Source organism: Salvia hispanica, chromosome 4, assembly GCF_023119035.1.
Source record: "Salvia hispanica cultivar TCC Black 2014 chromosome 4, UniMelb_Shisp_WGS_1.0, whole genome shotgun sequence".
NCBI classification, from domain to species: domain Eukaryota; kingdom Viridiplantae; phylum Streptophyta; class Magnoliopsida; order Lamiales; family Lamiaceae; genus Salvia; species Salvia hispanica.
In genome coordinates this window covers 38,790,656-38,815,097 of record NC_062968.1, presented here as the reverse complement: position 1 = coordinate 38,815,097, position 24,442 = coordinate 38,790,656, and the positions used below count along the sequence as shown (strand labels likewise).

The window sequence follows — 24,442 nt, the reverse complement described above, 5'->3', positions numbered from 1 at the left end:
AATTACAAGTAATCCGGGTTTCCGTTGTTTATTATTTATTTCCCGCGCTTAAGATATAAATGTCAATTAATTAATTAATGTCTGCTATGGACTTAATTAATTAATATCTTATTAATTCCAAGAGTGGACTTAGCAAGAAACATTTATTTATTATTCATAGAGTAATAAAACTCCAACTGGCCAGTTTTCCGAATAATAAAACCTTGTTCGAGCTCCTCTTGATGACATTATCAAACGAGACTCACCTCGCGCACGTTTCAACATAATAGCAATCCTAGCACCGCTAGATATTAATCACCACTACCCAATATATCGGGATTATTGGGTTGCGAAAAACCCGCACCATTTGATAAGTCAAAGTAGTGCATAATCAATACCGTATGCTCAATACTAACATATGTAGATTAAGAAATAATATTTTATCAAGACCTAGTCTTTCAGTAGATAACATAAAGACACTTCTTGCTGTTAGATCCGTTCAGTGCTATACCACACCAATGTCATCTTATTTCAATAAGGCTTAGAAATATGCGGACTGACATTGCAACCTTTCACGATAGGTAGCCAAAGCCTATCTAGGTTGTGAAATTCTTCTTTTTCTTTTGCAAAGCATTGCATAGATCTGACCGTGTTACCTTAAAGTGGACGACGCCCACAACCGGTCTACAAAGCAAAAGACTTAGACTTTGTTTACTTCTTATGCATTCAAATGTTTGTAAAACATCTTATAAATGCACAAGCAAACACAATGTAATAATAATAGTGATTCTATTCGTGCGAGACTGCTCGAATAATACTGAATCGGGTTAAAAGTGGATTGTAGAGTTTTACGTATACAAGCAAGATTCTATTCGCGCGAAACTTGCTCGAAACATGCTTTTCAGTATACCAAACCTAACAGTATTGTATGCCCATTTGTTGTGCGAACAAAACTTTTTCGAGAGTCAGAGATGTTAGTGAAATCAGACGCATCAAAAGACATCTTTCTGTCGCGCCACAGTCAAAAATCCAATTCTTGTCTGTGTCCGTGAAAATAGTGACAGAGGAATTTGCTAGGGCCTGGAACGAATCGTTGCAGCGAATATTTGGTGTAAAATCAAGGCTGGGAATTTTTTTTACAGCTTTTCCGAAAGTTTTTAGAGCTGGGATGTTTTTTGGCAATAAGTTGGGGCTGGGGGGGGGGTGTCTGTGTGACATATGTGTTTGCGGGGGTCGAATTTGGGAGGAATTTGTGAGGTGGGGTAACTGGGGTAATATATGAGTTTTTATAGGGTGGTTTTGGGAGATATTTCTAGGGTGGGGTTTATGGTGTAATATACCCAAAGTACTGGGGCTAAATGATAGTATCTCATTAGTGAGGGGTTTAATCCTCAAAGCACTACCTGAACACGTAAAAGCCCTAGCCGCTGAACATACTCCGTCTTCTCCGCCCCGCTGCTCCTCGCATGTGCCGCCGTGCGTCGCGCCGGCGCTGCCCGTCAACTCGCCGACGTTGGCAGCCCAGTCGCTGGTCACGGTGGCGACTCGTCCTCCCCGATTCGATGCCCGTGTTGCTCTGTTTGTTTCATCTCGTCCCACCAATCGGGAAATCCGATTAGTAGGAAGCAGCCATCCTTAGTGTGTTTCTTACCACCGCAATGGGTACAGGTGAGGCGGCTTCGGTCATCGTCCGGTCGTTTCTGCCACGGACGTTGCGCCGTCTTTTGTCCAGTATTTGGGCGGCTTCGAAACGAGTCCAGAAGCGAGACCGGCAGGATTCTGAGATGTGTCGATTCCTTTGATTTGGTTGTTGACCGATTCCCGTCGGACGCGTGCGTATGCTTCGCGTGCTGATGGCAATGGATCATGCCTGATGATTTCTTTTTTTACAGATTCATACTTGTCATCCAGTGCGGTAACAAATTGGTATAGCCGCAATCGTTCCTTTGTCATTGGTATTGGCTCCTTGCGATCAATTGCAATCCACAGTTTCTGGAATTTATTCCAAAGGCTCTCGAGGGACATTTCATCCTGTTTAATTGTGTTTGTCTATCGATGAAGGTCATACACCTGAACGGGGTCTGCGCCGCTGCCGTAGGTGATGGCCAGCCCGTCCCAGAGTTCATTGGATGTTGTGTATTGTGAAACCTCGTTCACAAGATTCACCGCCATGTTGTTGATAATCCAAGTGAAGATGTAGTGGTCTCGTTGCTGCCATTGTTGGTAGGTTGGATCGGTTCGGGACGGAGGGACAGAAACTCCATCGATGTGAGATGTCAGTCCTCTGCCCCCGATTGCCCGGTCCATTAGATCGGCCCAAAGTGGGTAGTTATCCCCATCCAGTTTTGCTCTGACCGTTATATAACCCAACGATTCGGGGTGATGAGTCTTTTCTGGAGTTTTGTTGGGGATCGAACTCATGCTCAACCGCAGAAACTCCGCAAATTGTGCGACGAGTTCCGCAGGGAAGGGTGAAGGGTGGGATTCATTGTTTTTTTGGGGCGTTGGTTGTTTCTGACATGTTTTATGTATCAGAATCTGACATTATCTCTTTGTGTTTGCTTTAGGATCGAAAAAAAAAAGGTTGGGAAAGGTATATTACGGGCGGTGATGAGTTTTTTCTGAGCCCGAACCTGCTCGCGATACCATATTGAGAGAATATGTAGGAGACAATGTATTGTGTTGTGTTTTCATTAGAATGATTTCTCCTCCATAATTTAGGAGTTGTTACACAGTAATCACGGTATTGAATCATTCTAATTCTAGGTAAATATGCTCCCTATCAATTACATATTTCCTCCTATCAATTACATATTTCTTCCTTTAATTAAGTCTCCTCACTTGGTAAGTTGGGAGTATGGTATGTTTGACATTGATAGAAATCCATGGTTTCCATCCTAAAACCAATTGGTGATAGGAGGAGGGCCCATGAGACTTATATACTAGTTTCAGTTTTCTCTTGACACCGATGTGGGACAGTTATATGTTATATTTTTAGTTTCAATTGCCAACACCCTCCCTCAAACCCTTTAAGGTGAAACTTGGAGGGGTCGGACTTTTTTCTAATCGATTGGACAATCGGTCCAATATTTTTTCGATCGGTTGGACCACCTGGCCCAAATTTTTAAGTCCAGATATACTGCTGGGTCAGTCATTTTTTCGGTTTTGGTCCAGATATACTGCTGGGTCAGTTAAATTTGACCCACAATCGGCGACCCGCTCTGATACCATGATAGAAATCCATGGTTTTCATCCTAAAACCAATTGGTGATAGGAGGAGGGCCTATGTGACTTATATACTAGTTTCACTTTTTCTCTTGACACCGATGATGGAAAGTTATATGTTATATTTTTAGTTTCAATTGCCAATAAAAATAAATAAAGTAGATAGCATTACAAAATCTATGAATGGCGGCCAGTTAAAGCTATTCCTCAAAATCTATGTGGTTGTACAGTTTCTTGGATGAACAAAAATATAATATTTTACATTGATAGTCAGAATCCTATTTTCTTGGTAAGGAATCAGAACCAAATATTGAAGTTGAGTTATTATTATATTAGACACTTGTTGGGAAGGAAATTTTTTGCAACTTGATAAAATACTTTAAAGTGAGAATCATGTTACTAAATTGGTGACCTAGAAAAATTTAAGCTATGCAATACTAAGTGAATGTTGGAAGAAGATCAAGAAGATATGATTATTTTAGAGTTGTAAGTCTTCAAGCGAGAGATTGTTGTACATGGAGTCTGAAAGAAGGTAAATCAAACCCAATATATTTCCTACTATATCTATGGGTTGTTTCCTAAAAATTGCATCGCCCTACATTACATCAACTGGATAAAAATTAATGTATTCATTTCTTTATATTTATATTTATCCACAAAATATAATGCATCAATTTTCTCCATGTCATTATACTACAATTCAGTCTCCTTAAAAAATGAATAGCCTGTTATTATAAGTGCTTCCTGTTTACCTTGTAGTAATTCTTTGCCCATACATCAAACTGAAAAACTAAAATAGAGGGAATCAGAGAAAGATTATGTGTGCTCATGGTTTTTTAGTGACTATTTATTGGGATTATGCCAATCGCAGACAATGTTTATTGTTTAAAAGGGAAAATCAATCGGATCTAATTCTGTCGAGCACTTTGAGCTTACTTTTAGAATTTTATTGTTGGATTAAGTGCTGTTCTTTTGAATTCTTTTTTCGTTTTTTTTTTCTATATATTCCATGTTAGTACTTTGTAGTGTGAGGTTGGTGGTGCAGTATTTTGATAGTTAGATTTATTTTGTTTGTCTTGATTCATCGAGGAATGAATGATCAAGGATAGGTGGTTAATTTAATGGAGTATATATTAATTAATTATCCCATCCACCACTTAAATCATTGGTAAACAATAAAGTCGATGTAATTTGGTTATATCGAACTCTCTGAAGAACTTTTTTCAATCCATCAATTCTGCTGGGATTCAATTAATATTCAGAACTCAGATTATATATTTTTTTGGGGGGAAATATATACCTTTCCTCGCATCTCCCTCTCACTCATCAATTAAATTTCATAATCAATAAATCGCCAACTCAACAGATGAAAGAAATGTAAACATATTCCAACCTTACCAAATATGAAAACAAAGGCATCTTCTTGAAATGGTTAGTCAAAATAGGTAGTGGCGAACCACACTTGACCTGTTTCATCAAAATAATGATTTTTTCAAGAAAAAAAGAGCGGAAAGGAACTTTGTTTAAGTGGTGCCAAACCGAGCACAGTAGGTCTGTTTCATATTTTTAGAAAATATTGTTGATTCTAAATAATTGGGGAATTGATGGGCGAAGATGCCCATGTGATTGGTTCAATAAAAAGAATACCCTGTTGACGACATCACATGCCTATTATTTTGGTTTATAGAAAAACATTTCAATATAGTAGTATTGGATTGTTCTTGCAGCCAATAGGAATAAATCTGTCCGTATGTTTTGACGGGTATGCGAAATGAATATGTTCTTGTGTAGTGGGCGCCCTTTTTTCTAAAGATCGACCAACTTTTCTTTTTGGAATGTCCCAACATATTAGACTCATTTTCTTTTTTTAGCAAAAAGTATATATCTTATTTTATTCTCCACCTACTTTTTTCTCTCTTCTCTCCTCTACTTTTTCCCTCTCTCATACTTTACTCTTTCCCCTTTAACTATTTAAATATCAATTCCTTAAATTATGTGCCCAAAAGAAGTAAGTTTAATACTCCGGGACGGAGGAAGTAATATATAATAAATACCCGCCTGCCCACACTAATGCATGGGATTCGGAGGATAAATACAGCTATCTACGTCCCATAACAAGAGTCACATTTTGTCATTTAGGTCTGTCACATAATAAGAGTCATATTTTTAGTTTACCATAAATGATAAATAGTTCTTATATTCCACTAACTTATTTCACTCACATTTTATTATAAAATTAATATAAAAAAATAGACCACATATTCCACTAACTTTTTCAACTCACCATTCTTTACATTTCTTAAAACTTGTACTGCTCCAAATATGACTCTTATTGTGGGACGGGGAGAGTACTGCTATTCCAAGTTTCAAACACTTATCTTTGATTTTTATTCAACTTAGTTCCTGAAGAAAAATGCTCCAAACTGTTTAAGACATGCAAAGTATGATAGGAGCATTTATAAAGAGAGACTATCTAGCCTCTCTAATAACTGTAATAGGTGAAGTAGAAATGGACATACTAATTAAACTTGTATCCCCATTGGTGCTTTTGTCAAAGGAAGAAGAAGCATAGGAATTCAAATAATCCTCGAACCCTCTGTCGTCGCCACAAACCCCCGGCGCCCTCCACACCTCGGGCACCTCAATCTCCCCCTCCAAATAGCTCACCACTTGCCTCATACTCGGCCTCCCCGCTTGCTGGTGACTCGAGCACATCAGCCCCAATTTCAACACCATCACAACCTCCTTCTCCTCAAACTCACCCTTCATCCTCTCATCCACCACATCAACAATCCCCCCTCCTTTCCACTTGCTCCACACGTAGTCCACCAGCACTAGCTCGTCCGGCCCCGACCTCGACTCGATCGGCCTCCTCCCGCACGCCACCTCCAGCATCAGCGCCCCGAACGCGTACACGTCCGAGCTCGTCGTGGACCTCCCCGTCCGCGGCAGCTCCGGAGCGAGGTACCCCAGCGTCCCGACTACGCGGGTGGTCCCCGGGTTCGAGCCGTGATCGTACAGCTTGGCGAGCCCGAAGTCGCCGAGGCGGGGGTTCATCTCGGAGTCGAGCAGGACGTTGCTGGCCTTGACGTCGCGGTGCAGCACGATTTGCTCGTAGCCTTGGTGCAAGTAGAGAAGGCCTGACGCAACGCCCTTGATGATCTTGAACCTCTGCTCCCAACTCAATATGCATTTTGGTGTGTCAAATAGATACCTATCTAAGCTGCCATTAGGCATGAAATCATACACTAGTAAAAGATCGCCTCCGCGCCTGCACCAGCCCTGCAGCTGCACTAGGTTGCGGTGGCGGAGGCGACCGATGCTCGATATCTCCGAGACGAACTCGCGGATCCCCTGTTTCGAGTCGTGCGACACGCGCTTCACGGCGACTTCGGCTTTGGGGTTTCGCAGCGTGCCTTTGTAAACCCGGCCGAAACCGCCGCTTCCGAGCAGCTCGCTCTCTTTGAAATTTTTGGTGGCTTTCTTGAGCTCAATGTACTTGTATCTGTGTGGGACGATCTCCAGCTCCCACGATTCGATTATTTCGCGATTTTTGAATTTCCGAAACAGGAAAACAGCAAGCAGGATTGAAGATGAAATCAACACAAACGACGTGATCGATAGGCTTACGATTAATTTGGTGTTTTTCTTCTTAATTCCTGGTGGAGAAGGCAAGGAATCCAGATCTAGGGATTTGGATTCTCCCCCAATTTTGAAGCTCCATCCTAAAACATAATGTGAGCTCGCGAGCAAACCGGTCGAAGCGGAGAATCCGACGTACATTCGATCTCGAAAAATCGGAGATAAATCGATCGGGAAAGAGAGAGTCGGAATTCTAGGTTTTGATGACACCGGCGAGAGAGTCACGTTAACGAGATTCGCGGCGGAATCGTATTCGATCCACGCGAAAAGAGGCGTTCCGCCTTTGAGATTGAGATCGTGCTTCACCGAATCGGCGGTGAAGTAGGCGGCGGAGGCGGAGGCGTTGGATGCCAAGCTGTTGACGTCGATGCCGATGTGGTTGTCGTTGATGTCGCCGAATTCGAAATCCTGAACGGTGTCGAACTCGACGGCGAAGATGTGGTTGGAGAAGTTGCCGGCGTCGGAGGAGTTGAGCAGGCCGAGGTACTGGCTGGGGAGAGACGAGCTGAGCTGGTCGTCCGGCGCGAACGTGAAGGCGAAGCCGTGGCCGCCGAGTTTGGGGTACTCTGGGTGGATGGAGAAGGCGAAGCACGTCGAGAAGGAGGAGACGTTTTTTGCGGTTGAATTTTTGAATTGAATCGGTGATGGGTAGAATGCGTGGCCTTTTAATCGGCTGGTCTCGTTGGTGAGTTGCAGAACGCCGGATTTGCGGATCAGTGCGGCGCCGTTTAGAGTTAGGTTTGGTTTGGGGTGGTGGAAGCCGGTGTAGGTGAATTCCTCGAGCTGTGATGAAGACGGGGATGTGAACAGGGAAAGAGAGAGGATGAGGAAGAAGAACAAGGTCGCCATTAAAGTTGTTGCAGAGGAGAATGGTCGAAGTTTGATATTGGACGAGTGTTGTTAGGTGACATTTGTATTAAAATAAAAACACAGGACATTACAGAGTATTTTATTGCCCAGTTTGTTTGAAGTCCAACTTTCTGTTATAGTGCGCGCTCTCTCTATCTCAATTTAGTATTTTACCCTACTCTTCACTTCCATTTAACTCAAATTTTGAAAACATGTTTTATTACTGCTTTAACTACACTACAAATCTACGATATTAAAATAAAGTATAGTCCCTGTCGACAAGTAATAATAAAGATAACTTATTTTTATTAAAATGCAATACGAGAGAGAATCAATTATAAAATATCCCATAATAAGAGTCCACTATTTGTAATACAATAAGGTGGTGTTCGGTTTCCAAGATAAAATAACACCAAGACACAATCTAGGATTGAGTCGTAAGATTATTTTAGTCATAGGGGGTTAAGCTATGACTAATTATCCCATGATTATTCATCTAGAATTGAATTGTGAGGTTGAATCTTATGAACCAAACACACTAGATATTTAATTCGGAATACAATCTTGCAAACTGAACACCCCCTAAAAGTCATTTTTACTTTTACTATAAATGATAAGTAGGTCTCACATTCCACTAACTCATTCCACCCACATTCGTTATGAAACTAATAAATAAAGAGTAAAGACCAAAATTGGTCCTGAACATATGATCATTTTACGTTTTTGGTCCTAAACATTAACTTTTAGATTTTTTTGTCCTGAATATATGGAAATTTGATCATTTTGATCCTCCGTCAACATTTCCGTTAATATTTAACCATCAACGGATTTAATCATAATTTTGACCAAATTAAGTATGTTAATTCTAATTTTTAAGTCACTAATTAAAACCTCAATTACTTAGTAAATATTAATTTAAAATTAGAAATATTTAATAGAATTAGGGTTCTTATTTCATTTCCTCACGTCGTGTTTACGGAACAACGTTCAACTTTCAGCTCCAATGGTTTTCCCCAAATCCCAAATCCAAATTTTCCCCAAAATATTCATACTCATAAATCTATGTTAAGCCCCAGAATCCAAAATCCAAAATTTCCCCCAACAAGTGAAACCCTAATCACTTTGAAACTGAAACAACACTAACCACATGTTCCCCCATTTACATTTTAAAAGCACTTTTAAATTTCACCTTCAAGATAAGCAGTCGGGGCCCATACATTACGTCTTGGAAGCGGTGGAATTTCAGTCGGAAGTGGTGGTCGCGGTAGATTTTGAGAGGCAGGTGGTGGAATTTGAGTCAGAGATGGTGGTTGCGGTCGATTCTCAGTAGGAGGCGGTGCTTGAGGTCGATTCTCAGTCGGATTCGATTTTAAGAGGCAGGTGCTCTTCCCCTTCCACATCCCCCCTTCTCGTTCTCCTTTCCGTTGACTTATCGTTCTCCTTCTCCATCTAGAGTTTCTTACTTCCGCCGCTCACCGTCGAAGTGAGAGAGGGTGAGAGAGTGACGAATGGTTTTTGTTCAAAATTTTAATGAGTGTTGAAAACGTATTCTGTACTCTTTATTTTCTTTTTTAATTTTCTTTTTAATACTCTTAGTTTAGTATTTTAAATGATATATGCTTAAAATAATTAAGGTTGTGATTAGGAGTTGGTAATCCCACTAAAAATTGCTTAAATTGGTCAAAATCGGATTAAAATAGTTGACTGTTAAATATTAACGGAAATGTTGACGGGGGACCAAAATGATCAAATTTCCCTATGTTCAGGACCAAAAAATCCAAAAGATAATGTTTATGACCAAAAACGTAAAATAGCCATATGTTCAGGACCAATTTTGGTCTTTACTCAAACTAATATATACAAGTGAGACCCTTATTCCACCAACTTTTTTCCATCTATTTTTCTTAACATTTATTAAAACGGAATTCCTATTCGTGGACAGATGGAATAATATTTAAAAAAAAGGTAGAAAAAGATACTCCTAATAGAATATGAGTCATTTTATATTGAATGTGAGTAAAAAGAGTTAGTGTAATGTAGAATCTGCTTACCGTATACGATAAAAGTAAATTTAAATTCTTATTGACGAACAAGCTAAAATAGAAAAATAGGGCGTCTAATCTGAAACGAAGGGAGTTACTAAAAGACACTAGAAATCACTCTTCCCACTATTTAATAATTTTTTCTTGCACTTTTATTTAACTTCGCAATACTTCATTGTATTCCTTAAGACTCGTATGGTTTGCTTAAATTAGTTAAAATATTATGTGGATTTTATTATTATACTTTTAAGTTTATAAGGATTGTTTTTTGACAAATTTAGGAAACTAAACGAGCAAGGTGTCTAAGCTAATATATTTAAAGTTTAATTTACAAATTTTAATTAATAATTGATTATTGAGGTTTATCACATCATAAACAGAATAGATACTACTCCCTCGTCCTATAAAAATAGGAACATTTGAGGCACAAAAATTAATGCATAATTAATAAAGTAAGAAAGAAAAAAATAATTAAAATAATGCTAGTAAACTGTGCAACTCAAATTATCTATCTATACATATATAAAAGGCGAGTTTTGGCATTTTCTTGAAATATTTATATGTTTTGTCCTTATTCTGAAATATTTATAAGTTATGGACCAATTTGAATATTTTAAGTAACTCATGAATATTTATTTAGATATTTTAATGAGCATTTGACTAATTCTTAAAGCACTACAATGACTCATTGGTGGTTACAAATATTTAAATAGAATAATGAGCATTTAACAAATTTTGTAACCTATATTGTCTTGATTTTAAAATTATGATGTTTTAATTCCATGATCTCTCATTTACTAATTTTGTACCTATAAAAGGCATAGAATTGTGGATGAAATACAATATACACACTAACAAAACATTCTTCATTCTCTCTCAAGCTCTCAACATTTTATTACACATTTTAGGAACATTGTTTTGCTCGATTTTGGAGCCCTGTCAAGTTTATAGGTGCCTAGCAGGTTTGAGATGTTATATACGTTAGGAGGAAGTCGTTTTTATCTCTGGGGAAAATATGTCAATCCGAGAGCACTAACCGTGATGTAATTTGTCTTGCGGAAAGATGGTTTTTCTTGACTAATTTTCATTGTAATTTCCATTTCATTTATTGTTGTTTTTTTCCTTTGATTACAAAAGTTAGAGTACCGCGTGTATATGGTTCCAGAATTTTATCTCAATATTTCTTACAGTTCTTAGAGAGAGAAGAATTGTAACATCCTTAACTCAAACATACATAGTATTTATCTTCATCTTTACACAATTTATTATTTTTAGTAGAGAAATATGAAGGATTGTTTTAAACATATTTTTCAAAAATGTCAACACTTAATGTAGTCTCTTTATCATTGTCCAAATAATTGTGTTTGTCTCAATTCAATTTTAAATATGTTTAAGTTAATGTCTTTAGGTGTAAAATGAATTGAGGAGTATATATTTATTGAATTTTTTATTACATAGTAGTATATTTTTCTATTTTAAATCGTATATAATTATATTGTTTCTTATTTTAATTAATAGATTAACAATTTAAAATTGTATGACAAAAAAATATTCCGTCGTGCATCGCACGTGGGTTAAGACTAGTTATTATTAACGGTTAAGTCATAGTAGCATACTAACACTGGGAAAAAAAAAGCCCTTTCTGCGAGCACCAATTCATCATTAATACTGTCGGTTGAACTTTTATGTGTTCACCAAATACTAATTTGATCTAGCTAATTTCTAATCCAAATAACAAAGCAAACCACTTGCCTGTTTTAAATACTACTCCTTGTTACTAAATGTATGCATGCATTTAGGCACTTGCGTATATTGATCAATACTTGGATTCTTAGAATGACATCTAACATTCATCCATCCCGTACAAAACCAAGGTAAAATATCATAAAAGACAAACTACCCTATTAATTGATTGGTGGCATAAATCTAATTAAGTTGCATAAGTCAATTCAGTTCCGGCAATTCTATTGTCTTATCCAACCGGACCAACTCTTAAATATCAAGACATAAGTCAAAGCTACCCAACTATATTTTCTTTGATACCAAAGTATGAATGTGGAGGATGCGAGAATGGCTATTGTAGTGGAAGAACATTTGCCGAGACAATCAGTGACAGTTTTCTGGCAACCATCGTTGTCGACCATGTTGAAGCTGAACACGGATGCTTCCTTAGAGAAGGGGACTGGCCGTGCATATGGAGGAGGACTTTTCCGTGATGTTTCTAGACAGTGGAGACAAGGTTATGTTGCAAACATAGGAGTTTGTTTTATTCTTCTCGCTGAAATTTGGTGCATTTTTCATGGTTTAGAATTTGCAAAAACTCTGGGAATAAGAATGTTGGAGGTAGAGAGCGATAATCTTGTAGCGGTCGCTATGATTACAGGGAAATTTGAGGTGAATGTCAGCTGTCGTGCGTAGTGGAAAAGATTGGTAGCTTATTGCTAGAGTTTGATTCGGCATCAATGAGACATGTGCATCGAGAAGGAAATTTTGCTACAGATTTCTTGTCACACACATGTGCATACAACTTCGAGAGAGGAGTGCATGTTCTTGAAAAGCCGCCTACAGGCCTTGCTATTTGGTTATTACATGATAGGTTAGGAATTTCTTATGACGGTTTATGTAGTTCCGTTCGGGCGTTGCCCGTTTTCATTACAAAAAAATGTAACATATCGATCTGACACATGTTCCATATGCTAGTTAATAATAAAATATTTTATCAGTCCCATAAAAATATGTTGATTTTTATTTATTTTTTTTCGTTTCATGAAAATATATGTATTATCATAAGAAGTTGTCTCAAATTCATTACCTATTTACGTCAATTTATTTTCAACTTATACTAATGTAACAGTAGTTTAACTATTATTTTACTCATTTCTCTTATTTTATCAAAATTCTGGTGACATTTTAAAATGCACCTATTTTAATAGTAATAAGCAGGGAGTATATATACAAGTAGTAGTTTCACAACCTCCAAAACCGAATCAACAAATAAAACAGGCATGCCGCACCCATCAAAACACTCCATCAAACCCTTGAAACATCTCTCCTTCAAATTCCCAGGTTTTGGCCGGAAATCCCTCTCACTAATCTCCATTCTTGCCGTATTTTCACTCTGTTTCATCTCATCTTTCCTCCGCCCTCAGCGCATCAACGTTGTCTCCGCCGCCGAATCAGACACCAACTTATCGCACATCCTCTTCGGCATCAGCGGCTCCGCCAAGACATGGCGCCGCCGCCGCCACTACTCCGAGCTCTGGTGGCGCCCGAACTCCACCCTCGGCTTCGTCTGGCTGGACGAGGCCGCCCACGACAACTGGCCGGACACATCGCCGCCGTACAAAATCTCAGCCGACACGGCCCGGTTCAGGTACACGTGCTGGTACGGGTCGAGGTCGGCCGTGCGGATCGCCCGCATCGTCAAGGAGAGCTTCGACCTCAGCCCGCGAGACGTCCGGTGGTTCGTCATGGGAGACGACGACACCGTTTTCTTCACACGCAATCTGGTCAGCGTCTTGAGGAAATACGACCACCGCCAGATGTATTACATCGGCGGCGTCTCCGAGAGCGTCGACCAGGATGTCGTCCATTCCTACACCATGGCCTATGGCGGGGGCGGCTTCGCCATCAGCCGCCCCCTGGCCGCAGCCCTCGTCCGGATCCTCGACCGTTGCATTGATCGCTACGCCTCCCTGTACGGCTCCGATCAGAAAATCGGCGCTTGCATCAGCGAAATCGGCGTTCCCCTCACCAGAGAAGTTGGTTTTCATCAGGTTAAATAAATTGAACTATTAAGCGTCTTGCCAACTGATACTATAATAAGTAGTGTTCTATTTCATTTGTGTAGATGGATATACGTGGAAATCCGTTTGGCCTGCTTTCGGCGCATCCGTTGGCGCCACTTGTGTCACTGCACCATCTAGACTACCTTCAACCGTTGTTTCGCAACACGAACAGGGTTGCATCGCTAAAGAAACTGATGGCGCCTTATGAATTCGATCCGAGCCGGCTACTGCAGCATACATTCTGCTATGACTTAACCCGAAATTGGTCGATTTCGATTTCATGGGGCTACAATGTTCAGTTATATCCTTATACATTGACTGCAAAAGATTTGAGCACTCCACTGCAGACATTTTTGACGTGGTCGTGGAGGCGAGGGCCCTTCACTTTCAATACTCGCCTCATGAGCTTGAATCCTTGTGAAAGGCCTCTCGAGTTTCGGTTTCACGGGATCGACGAGATCGAGGGCGGATTTACATCCACGAGCTACATCAGGGACCGATCCGAATTCAGGAGGAAATGTGACAAGCTAAATTATAAGGCTGCTTATTTGGTGAAGGCCTTCAATGTCACTGCCGGCTTGCTTCATCCTCAATATTGGAACAAGGTATTTTATAATTTAAAAATGTGAATTAGTACATTTTATTAGGAGCGACGGCAAAGATGTGAATAGGTTGATTAGATTTTTAAAAATGAAAATTAGGTGGATGAGGAATTATTAATGAGTTTGATAAACGCAGGCGCCAAGTAGAGAGTGTTGTCAAGTTATGAGTGGGTCGGCAAGACAAAACGACGTAGTTGGAGTCAAAATCAGAGGCTGCAATCAATATGAGTCGATATCGGCTCCGTAGATCTAGTAATTTTAGCAACCCAACCGCCGAAACATACGGAGCTAATATGTACAACTTGAGCTACCCAACGTACCAATCAATATGCTTTGGTCGCTCCGATGTTGGTAGGCTGAATGAACACGTGTCCATCTTGGTAGCATAGCTATTCTAAATACTGCTCCTCTCTCACTCTACAAGAATAAAAACAAAAGATAATAATTTTTTTTCTACTTTAATAATTTAATCACATATTACATTAACTCATGTTTCATTTATTTTTTTTACTTATTTTATTATAAAATCAAACAATTTCTAAAATTTTACGTCAAGTCAAAACGTGTCTTTTATTTGTATCTTTTATTCGCATACAAATAAATACTTCAATATCTTCTTCCTTTTGTAAGAATTTTAAAATCAGACTTCTTTTGAGTGAAATTTTTAGTCGGATTATTTCATGGGTCAAATTTATACACTGTCCAAAAATCAAGCAAATCCTAAATGTTTACTCCAATATAATGTTGGAAGTCAAATATAAGTACGCATTTTTCACAATTTGATACGATTACATTTTTAGTGCTAGTCTGAAGAGATTTATGTTTGTAAATTGTACATAAGCTATACATGATGCAAGAAAATTTCACAAGTTTCAGCAAAATAATAATAATAATAATAATAATAATAATAATAATAATAATAATAATAATAATAATAATAATAATAATAATAATATAATTCCCTGATTCTATTTTAGGACTTTAGCCCTTGAGAAATTTCTGTTCGGCCATAAAACATTATGTGGGCTTAAAAACGAATGACTTGAATTAGCTGGTTGCAATATGGCTTGATGGACGGCCCATAGTTATTACTATAACATCTTTGCTCTTATCTTATTAGAAAATAAAACACAATAGGCAAATGCAGTGTCATATTTAAAATTTTCGACTAAGAAGTGTAAGTTATTTAAATTTTTTGCTAAGAAGTATAAGTTGTACGATAAATAATTACATCACATACTTAAAATAATACTACTCCACTAGTAATAAAATTAGTAGTACATCAAAAAACATTTTTCAATTTTAAAATTACAGAATTTAAAATACAAAATGGCACTTATTAACACAACTAAACTAACAATTCATGTTAATTAGATAAAAAATAATTACAAAATATTCATAACATGAACAATGAAAATTACTTCAAAATTTTAATAAAAATGCAAAGTACTCCATCTAATATTTGAAAAAGAAAACAGGGCCGGCAGATTGAATTTTTAAATTCATTCCAAATTATTAAGAATACAATTGAGATAAATAAAATCCAATAAAAAATATAAACGACCTAATATCTAATAACGTAAAGAAAACCAAATTCATAGAAAAACATTAACAATATAATTAAGACAAAACAATAAAATAAAAGTGCTTATTAGTCATGGATCAAATTACAAGAAATTGTAGATAAACACAATGCACAAAAACGATTCTTGTATTGCTATCAAAAGATAAGAGGAGGGAATATAATAATCCCTACATTCCCTCTGCATTAGATACGTTTCTTTTCGGCATAAGATTTAAGAAATTATATTAAAAATGAGTTAGGTGAAGAGAGAATTAAAGTAGGAAAGGAAAATGTAGAGAGATGAAGAAATAATAAAATAATAGAAGAAAAAATAAGTTGTTTTTTTGCTAAAAAAAAAATGACTCTATCAGAGGGGACAACCAAAAAGGAATACTGACTCAACTATATAACAAGTACTCTCTCCATCCCTGAAAATTTGTCACATTTTTCCATTTCCGTCCGTCGCACAAATTTTGTCATATTTCACTTTTTACCATTTTTGGTAATGGACCGCGCATTTCACCAACTCATTCTCACTCACATTTTCTTATAAAACTAATAAGCACTTTATAAGTAGGACCCACTACCAACTAAATTTTTCAACCTACTTTCTATTACATTTCTTAAAACCCGTGCCTGATTAAATTGTGACAAAATTTAAGGGACAGAGAGAGTATTAATAAGAATATTAATTCATTATTCTTAACAATAAGGCCCAAAGACTTTTAGTCCATCATGGATGCTATTGCTCAGGGTTTACATACAACTACATTGATCTCAGTAAAAGGTGCTCTAGATGCACGGGGTTCCAAATTAATGCAAGATAAAAAATGATTTCGGTTGCGTTGACCCTGGTTGAGAGGGATATATCACAAGATACTTACCAAAATATTGTAGCAAAGTATGGAAAATAGAAAATGGAAAATAAAATAAATTAAAAATTCGGTTTATTTGGTACGGTAGTCCACGAATCTCGCAGGTCTTGATCTTGCACGAATCACTCGTATTGATGGCGGTGCAGGAACTATCTTCTTCGCACATTACTTGGCTGCTCGTGCAATGGCGGGCATGGCGTTGCCGTTGGTGGGCACCAGGGCTGCCTTGCTGCTTTGTTCCTTCTTCGGGTTGGCTCCCTGTGATATCCTTAGAGCTTTCAGAGAATGGTGTATGGATCTATAGAATGTACTAATAAAATATGATATGGTGCTTGTAGATACCGAGCCATAGTTCCTTATTTATAGTTGGGCGGAAAAAGATGAGTTTACAACGACGATGATATTCGCCGCGCATGAGATAACTTCAGTAAAAATGATGAGGACGATAGCAATGAAGGAAGTGACAATGAGGACGTCATCAAAGTTGGAACACGACTACATATTTTTCATTAAATTCTGTCCATGAATTTTATTTTCTAGATCTGTCCCTAAACTAATTTTCTTTGTTTGACGCTTCATATCAAACATATTAGTAGTATATTTGATGTGCATCATGTGTAGAGAACTGATTACATTTATAAATATAATCATAGGGTAATGATAAAAATATAATCATAGGGTAATGATAAAATGCAAACTTATATATTGTACAAACTCAAAACTGTTGGACATAATTTATCATCATATATTCAAGAAGACATAATTGAATATAAGTAAAGCAAGATCTTCGAACATCATGTATTTCACGTAAAACCATAAACATAATAGGATCGAAACATACCTTGGCGATCCATAGCGGAAGCGATTGAGGAAGGAGGAGACGATTTCCTTGAACTTCTTTTTTGGCGTAGTAGCGCAGCTCCAACTCCAAGGATTTGTTTCTCTCTCTTTCCCTCGTTTATGTGTTCTCTTTATGTGTGTCATTTGATGGGATCACCACACTTGTATTTATAGGCAGAGAGAGGACAAACCCTAAGTATCAAACCCTAAAAGCCATTTCCATCAAAGAGGCCCAAAATAATGGATCACAATCAATTCTAATCAAATCTTAATAATATATACGTATGATTCTTTACTTGATGGCCAAGGGAATGAATATTCATTCCATAAAAAAATTATATAATCAATCTTTTCCATTCATTGGCAATCAATTGACATATATATATATATATATGAATATATATTCTCTTTGGAGCAATATAACATGATTATTTGATTAATTGATATGTGACAATAATTAATTGATAGTCAATTAATTAGGGTAAAATGTGTCTTATACCAAATATATGTATTATACTAAAATCCAATTCTATTTAGGATTCTATCACATGTCACATATGTGAGACATAAAACTTACATTCTCCCACTTGGCGAACATGTGGGACACAAAGTTTTCGATTCTCCCACTTGTCACACTTGACAGAGCCACAATAAAATAGACATAATAAACATAAGGCGCGCATAATATTGGACTTTATAAATACTTTCATCATTGGTAAACATAAGTATTATATTAGAGAGACTACTAATGCGGGTCATGGCGGGCGTATATCATTCAATCGACATAGTTCCTTCCATGTACCACATCACCAATAACCCCACTAATATAATCTATAAGTGACACAATGTCCATAATTGTCTTATTTCAAGACTTCCTGCATTAATACTAAAAACGTACATATGCATATCAAATAATAAGTATATGCAGGAAAAGTAGAAACAACTTTATTGAATTCAAAATATCCATAACTTAAGTGTCTGAACCAACATGGAAACATAAAGATTAGACGTTTCCATACCCAAGACCCATTATGTTAACTTATTCCATAAATGTCTTAGGCGGTAACGCCTTAGTCAATGGATCAGCAACTATAAGCTGTGTGCTTATACATTCTATAGATATTATTTGTTCCCGAACTTCATCTTTCATGACAAGAAACTTTAATTCCATGTGTTTAGCTCCTTTGAATACTTGTCATTCTTACAGAAAGATACGATTGCACTATTATCACAATACAATTTCAAGGCTTGGATATTGAGGAGACAATACCAAGGCCTGAAATAAAATTTTGCAATCATTAATGCTTCAAAGCAAGCCATAAATTTAGCTTTAATGGAAATCCAATCATTTCTAGTTGATCAGATGTCCTTAATGTGAGCATAAAATCTTTTGTTCCCTTTAAGTATCTCATTATTATCTTTGCAGCTCTCCAATATTCAACACAAGGGTTACTTTGGTAACGGCCTAGCATTCCAACTGCAAAGTTGATGTCTGGTCTAGTACAGACTTGAGCATACATCAAACTTCTCACGTTAGAGGCATAAGGAATATTATCCATCTCTTTACGTTCCAATTCAGTTTTTGGACATTGATCCAAACTGAATTTGTCACATTTATGAATTGGAACAACACTTGGAGAACATGCACTCATGCCATATCTCTCTAAAAGATTCGATCTATGTAGCTTTTATGAGACAATCCAAAAGTCCACATGATTGATCACAAGATATTTCTATCCTATGACGTAGGATGTCTCACACATATCTTTTATGTTGAAACTTTTAGAGAGATAATTTTAGTGTCATGTAGTAATCCAATGTCACTACTAGCAAGCAATATATTATCAACATACAGAACCAAAAATATGAACTTGCTCCCACTAACCTTGAGGTATATGCACCGATAAATGGTGTTTTCTTTAAAACCAAAAGCAGTAATAGTGTCATGGAATATAAAATACCATTGTCGAGAAGCCTATTTCAGTCCATAAATTGATGTCTTAAGTTTGCAGACTAAATTTTCATTCCATTTCTTAATGAAGTCTTCAGGTTGTTTCATGTAGACTTCTTCTTACAAATCATCAATTAGAAAAGCTATTTTCACATCCATTTGATGCAGCTCCAAGTCAATATGGGCTACAAGTACCAAAATGATTCTAAGTGAGTCCTTCTTTGATACATTAGAGAAAGTCTCTTTATAATCAACGCTATCTTTCTGAGTATAACCTTTGGAAATAAGTCTGGCTTTAAATCGTTTGACTAAACCATCTATGTCGAATTTGGTCTTGATGACCCATTTACACCCAATATACTTTTGTCTATTAGGTAATTCGACAAGGTCCCAGAATTTATTATAATCCATAGATTTTAACTCTTCTATCATGCATTAATCCATTTATTAGAATTATTACACTTAATGGCTAGTGAATATGAAACTGGATCATTACGTATTCATATATCACATTCGGATTCTTGGAGATATGCCACATAGTCATCAGAAATGGCCACCTTCGTTCTCATTAAGAAAGCATTAATGGCACATCTGGAGATGCTTCTTCCATACCTATGTTCAATGACTTTGGCATCATCATTAAGTGGTTGGTCATTCAAATATTGTTAGGCTGTTCAACAATATTTGACACACTTAATTCTTGAGGAAATGAGGGAAGAAGGTTATACCCTTATTTCATTAATGACCGTATTACGAGTGTTAGAACTCCCACTGATCTCACCATTCTCAAAGAATCATATATTTCCAGTTTCCATAATTCTCATGCTATCATTAGGACAATAAAATCGATAACCTTTGGATTTTTGTAGTAACCCACAAAATAACCACTAACTGTCCAAAATCCATTTTTCGTTTCTTGCAAAGAGTATACTCTAGTTTCCGCTGGACAGCCCCAAACATGAAGGTGCTGGAAACTGGGTTTTCTATCTGTCCAAAGTTCATAAGAAAGTCTTTGGTACAACCTTACTAAAAACTCAGTTTAATACATAAATAGCGGTTCTAAGAGCATAAATTCACAACGTTATGGGTAAGGTAGAATTATCATACTTCTAACCATTTCCATGAGAGTTCGGTTTCGTCTCTCAGCAACATCATTCTGCTGAGACGTACTTGGCATAGTGTATTAAGCACAAATGTCATGCTTTTCTAAGTATTTGGCAAAAGGTCCATGTAATTGACTTATTTTAGTGGTACGACCATAAAATTCACCACCTCTATCAGATCGAATAATTTTCACATTTCTATTTAATTGCCTTTCAACCTCAGTCATAAAATGTTCAACTGTGCCTGAGATTTTTCTTGCAATAAATAAATCCATAATGCGAAAAAATCGTCAATAAAGGTGATAAAACGTTTTTATCCACTAGAAGTCGAGACATCAAAAGGTCCGCAAATATCTGTATGTATAATTTTAAGGAGCTCATTGCTTCTTGTGGCATTTTTAGTATTGTGTTTGGTTTGTTTACATTTAATACAATCCACACAAACGGTAATGCTTGTAAAGTCTAAATTCGAATGAATATTATCCTTTATAAGCCTCTTAATTCTTTCACTAGAAATATGATCCAGTTCCTTTATGCCATAAGAATGATAAATTCGAATGAATATTATCCTTTAGACGCTCCTTCGGTTGCAATATGAGCATGAGATGCACCCATTCCATACTTCTTCATCTTATGCTCCTCCTAGACCAATACGTTTCCCAATTCTTTAAGAGTCCACTAATCTTTTATAGTGAATCAATTTGGAATGGTCTGAGGATATAAGGAAGTTAGAATGAATTGAACAATGAAATCCTTATCCACCTATAATCCTAACTTTTCCAGCTTAGAAGAGATGTTATTTATTTCCATCACATGCTCGTACATAGTCCGAGAACCATCATATTGCATGCTCATGAGATCCTTCATAAGTTTTCCTGCAATAGACTTATATGCAGTTGTGAAGCGATCCTCAACATTATGCAAATATTCTTTTGCAATATCAGTCGTTGAGAGACTTTATCTACAACGAATATTCTAATGAACTGTAAACTTAGTCCTGTTAGATTTTTCCCAAGCATTATGGGCAATCAACCAACTACTTTGATCAAAGATAATTGGATTATCATTCAACAGTGTTAGGTTCCAAGTCCATTATTCCAAGAGTGAACTTAAGTTTCTCTTTCCATTCAAAGAAGTTAGTTCCATTAAGTTGGGGAACGTTTGAGGTAAACATACTAGTAGCAAAAAATATATGTTTTTACATTATAGGAGCAATTAAGAAATGAATGCTCACATATAAAAGCTTTGAATAATAACACGAACATTAATTTGAAAACCCATATCATGAGGCAATTATGAAAACTCCTTTGGGTAGTCTTCATACAATAATAAAAATCATGCTTTTAATATCCATATCTCAGTTCAATAATTGAGTAATAATAAATTGGCGTTACCTTTGGGTAATCGACACCAATTTAAATTATTAACTCCATTAGTGTTTATTATGTCGCAAAGACTATTTCCTTTGGGAATCTAGACCTTACAACAAACAAACTATTTAGATGATGAATAGCCACAACAAGCATGATGATTAATTGCATACATAGATTTTCATATTAACTTGATTATAAACTCTTCTCATTTTACCTCACTTTGGTGATTGCAAAATAAACATAATATAATCAAGAATGTATATCGATTAATTGCTTAAGCAGATTTTCACTTAATTTGATTATAAACTATTATTTTACCTCACTTTGGTGATTGTAAAATAAACATAATATAATCAAGAACATATAGAGATTAATTGCTTAAACAAATTTTAATATGAGTTTGATTATAGACTCTTCTTATTTTGCCTCACTTTGGTGATTGCAAAATAAACATAATATAATAAAAAAGACATATGTTAAAACATAAAGTAAATCATGTAATCCTTCATTCCATATGATATATGCATAAATATGGAAACTACATAATTTTTCGAAACAAGTCTCGAAACAAATCTCAATAAAACATAAATTGAATCATGTAATCCTTCAATCCATATGTGAAACAAGTCTCGAAACAAATCTCAATAAAACATAAATTGAATCATGTAATCCTTCAATCCATATGATATGCATAAATATGGAAACTACATAATTTTTTCGAAACAAGTCTTGAAACAAATCTCAATAAAACATAAATTAATTTCGTTTATACAAATACAATAATAACATAATTAAATATTCCATATTCATACACAATACTTTATTCCTCATAGCCGGCGGCATATTGAGGTACCCAAAAAGAAAGCAACTTTACTTCATACATGATTCAAGATCAATTGTCAAACCGATTTTCAAAACATCCAAATACACTAAAGCATATTATATGAAGCGGCAGCAGTCAACTAGCTAGTTCCTTTTTCCTTTTATCACAACCAATTCAGAACAACTTAAAAAGGTATGTATACACTACTGTTTACATATATATCACTACATATGCAATAAATTAAAACTTTACCTGAAGTCATTTCATAATCACGTAATATTGAATCGAAAATTATGGTTTCAATAATACGAAAATACATGAGTTCTCAACCATGGCTCTGATACCACATGTTGGACATAATTTATCATCATATATTCAAGAAGACATAATTGAATATAAGTAAAGCAAGATCTTCGAACATCATGTATTTCACGTAAAACCATAAACATAATAGGATCGAAACATACCTTGGCGATCCATAGCGGAAGCGAATGAGGAAGGAGGAGACGATTTCCTTGAACTCCTTTTTTGGCGTAGTAGCGCAGCTCCAACTCCAAGGATTTGTTTCTCTCTCTTTCCCTCGTTTATGTGTTCTCTTTATGTGTGTCATTTGATGGGATCACCACACTTGTATTTATAGGCAGAGAGAGGACAAACCCTAAGTATCAAACCCTAAAAGCCCTTTCCATCAAAGAGGCCCAAAATAATGGATCACAATCAATTCTAATCAAATCTTAATAATATATACGTATGATTCTTTACTTGATGGCCAAGGGAATGAATATTCATTCCATAAAAAAATTATATAATCAATCTTTTCCATTCATTGGCAATCAATTGACATATATATATATATGAATATATATTCTCTTTGGAGCAATATAACATGATTATTTGATTAATTGATATGTGACAATAATTAATTGATAGTCAATTAATTAGGGTAAAATGTGTCTTATACCAAATATATGTATTATACTAAAAATCCAATTCTATTTAGGATTCTATCACATGTCACATATGTGAGACATAAAACTTACAAAAACTCCTCAACACAGCTTTAACACAGTTTCAATGCAATATCAACATAGTGTAAAATTTCAATATTTTAATGTCAACACAGTATCAACACAATATCAACACAACATCAATCATTGACTATTGTTGAAATTCTGTTGACATTTTCCTGTTGATGTTTTTTTGTGATCTTATTGACATTTTTCAATGATCCAGATCATAGTTTTAAGTTTGTACAGTATTTAGAATTTTCATTTTGATCACATTCCTATAATCACATTCCTATAATCACATGTATCAAAAAATAAACTAATTTTGTCTGTAAATCACCAAGGGGATATTAATGATAACCAGGCTTTGGTTGCATTCCATATGACTTCAGTACTGTGCATGTGAGAGTGATAATTTTAAATATATAATAGTACTGTCTTTATTTCTGCAGTTAACCTAAGTTTCCATATGCTCATTGTTTAGTGTTTTTATTAGTAGTATTAGTAAAATTTTGAATTAGAAATGAGACATTTATTCGGGTATTTAAATAGATAAATTTCATATGAAAGCACATACAAGTTAAATAATACTATTTGATTTAAATTATTATTTACCAACCGTTTGAGAAATTATCTCGTATACTTGATCCACTTATTTGTGGGGAACTAAAAAGAACTGAGGGCCCATTTCTCAGTCCATAATATGATACTGGGCCTTTCAATTGGGCCTCAAGTAGTAAGGCGTCATTAAATTGAGAAAAAGTTTACTCATAAATTTG

General features: G+C 36.2%; 2 protein-coding genes and 1 long non-coding RNA gene across 4 annotated transcripts; 2 read left to right on the top strand and 1 right to left on the bottom strand.

Annotated features, from left to right (window-relative positions):
• The first annotated feature begins 1,410 nt into the window (after positions 1-1,410).
• Positions 1,411-2,750, top strand: LOC125223870. 2 transcript variants are annotated; one of them, XR_007176793.1, is made up of 3 exons: positions 1,411-1,934; positions 2,041-2,457; positions 2,547-2,750. It is a non-coding gene; the product is annotated as an uncharacterized LOC125223870 (long non-coding RNA). The 2 variants fall into 2 exon arrangements; XR_007176792.1 differs by having other exon boundaries at positions 1,411-2,457.
• Positions 2,751-5,450: 2,700 nt separating this feature from the next.
• LOC125218426 (L-type lectin-domain containing receptor kinase S.4-like) lies at positions 5,451-7,802 on the bottom strand. Its single transcript, XM_048120091.1, has one exon. The coding sequence runs from the start codon at positions 7,693-7,695 to the stop codon at positions 5,674-5,676; it is 2,022 nt and encodes a 673-aa protein (XP_047976048.1). The 5' UTR covers positions 7,696-7,802; the 3' UTR covers positions 5,451-5,673.
• A 4,933-nt stretch (positions 7,803-12,735) lies between these two features.
• Positions 12,736-14,513, top strand: LOC125185414. The gene is made up of 3 exons (XM_048081936.1): positions 12,736-13,513; positions 13,588-14,130; positions 14,264-14,513. The coding sequence occupies exons 1-3, from the start codon at positions 12,743-12,745 to the stop codon at positions 14,372-14,374; spliced, it is 1,425 nt and encodes a 474-aa protein (XP_047937893.1). The 5' UTR covers positions 12,736-12,742; the 3' UTR covers positions 14,375-14,513.
• The last annotated feature ends 9,929 nt before the right edge of the window (positions 14,514-24,442 follow it).

Bases quoted from the DNA above. Each gene is read 5' to 3' on its own strand.
- LOC125218426 (XM_048120091.1), bottom strand. From the start codon at position 7,695: ATGGCGACCTTGTTCTTCTTCCTCATCCTCTCTCTTTCCCTGTTCACA.
- LOC125185414 (XM_048081936.1), top strand. From the start codon at position 12,743: ATGCCGCACCCATCAAAACACTCCATCAAACCCTTGAAACATCTCTCC. The intron at 13,514-13,587 runs GTTAAATAAATT...TCATTTGTGTAG, and splicing joins GAGAAGTTGGTTTTCATCAG to ATGGATATACGTGGAAATCC. The intron at 14,131-14,263 runs GTATTTTATAAT...TGATAAACGCAG, and splicing joins ATCCTCAATATTGGAACAAG to GCGCCAAGTAGAGAGTGTTG.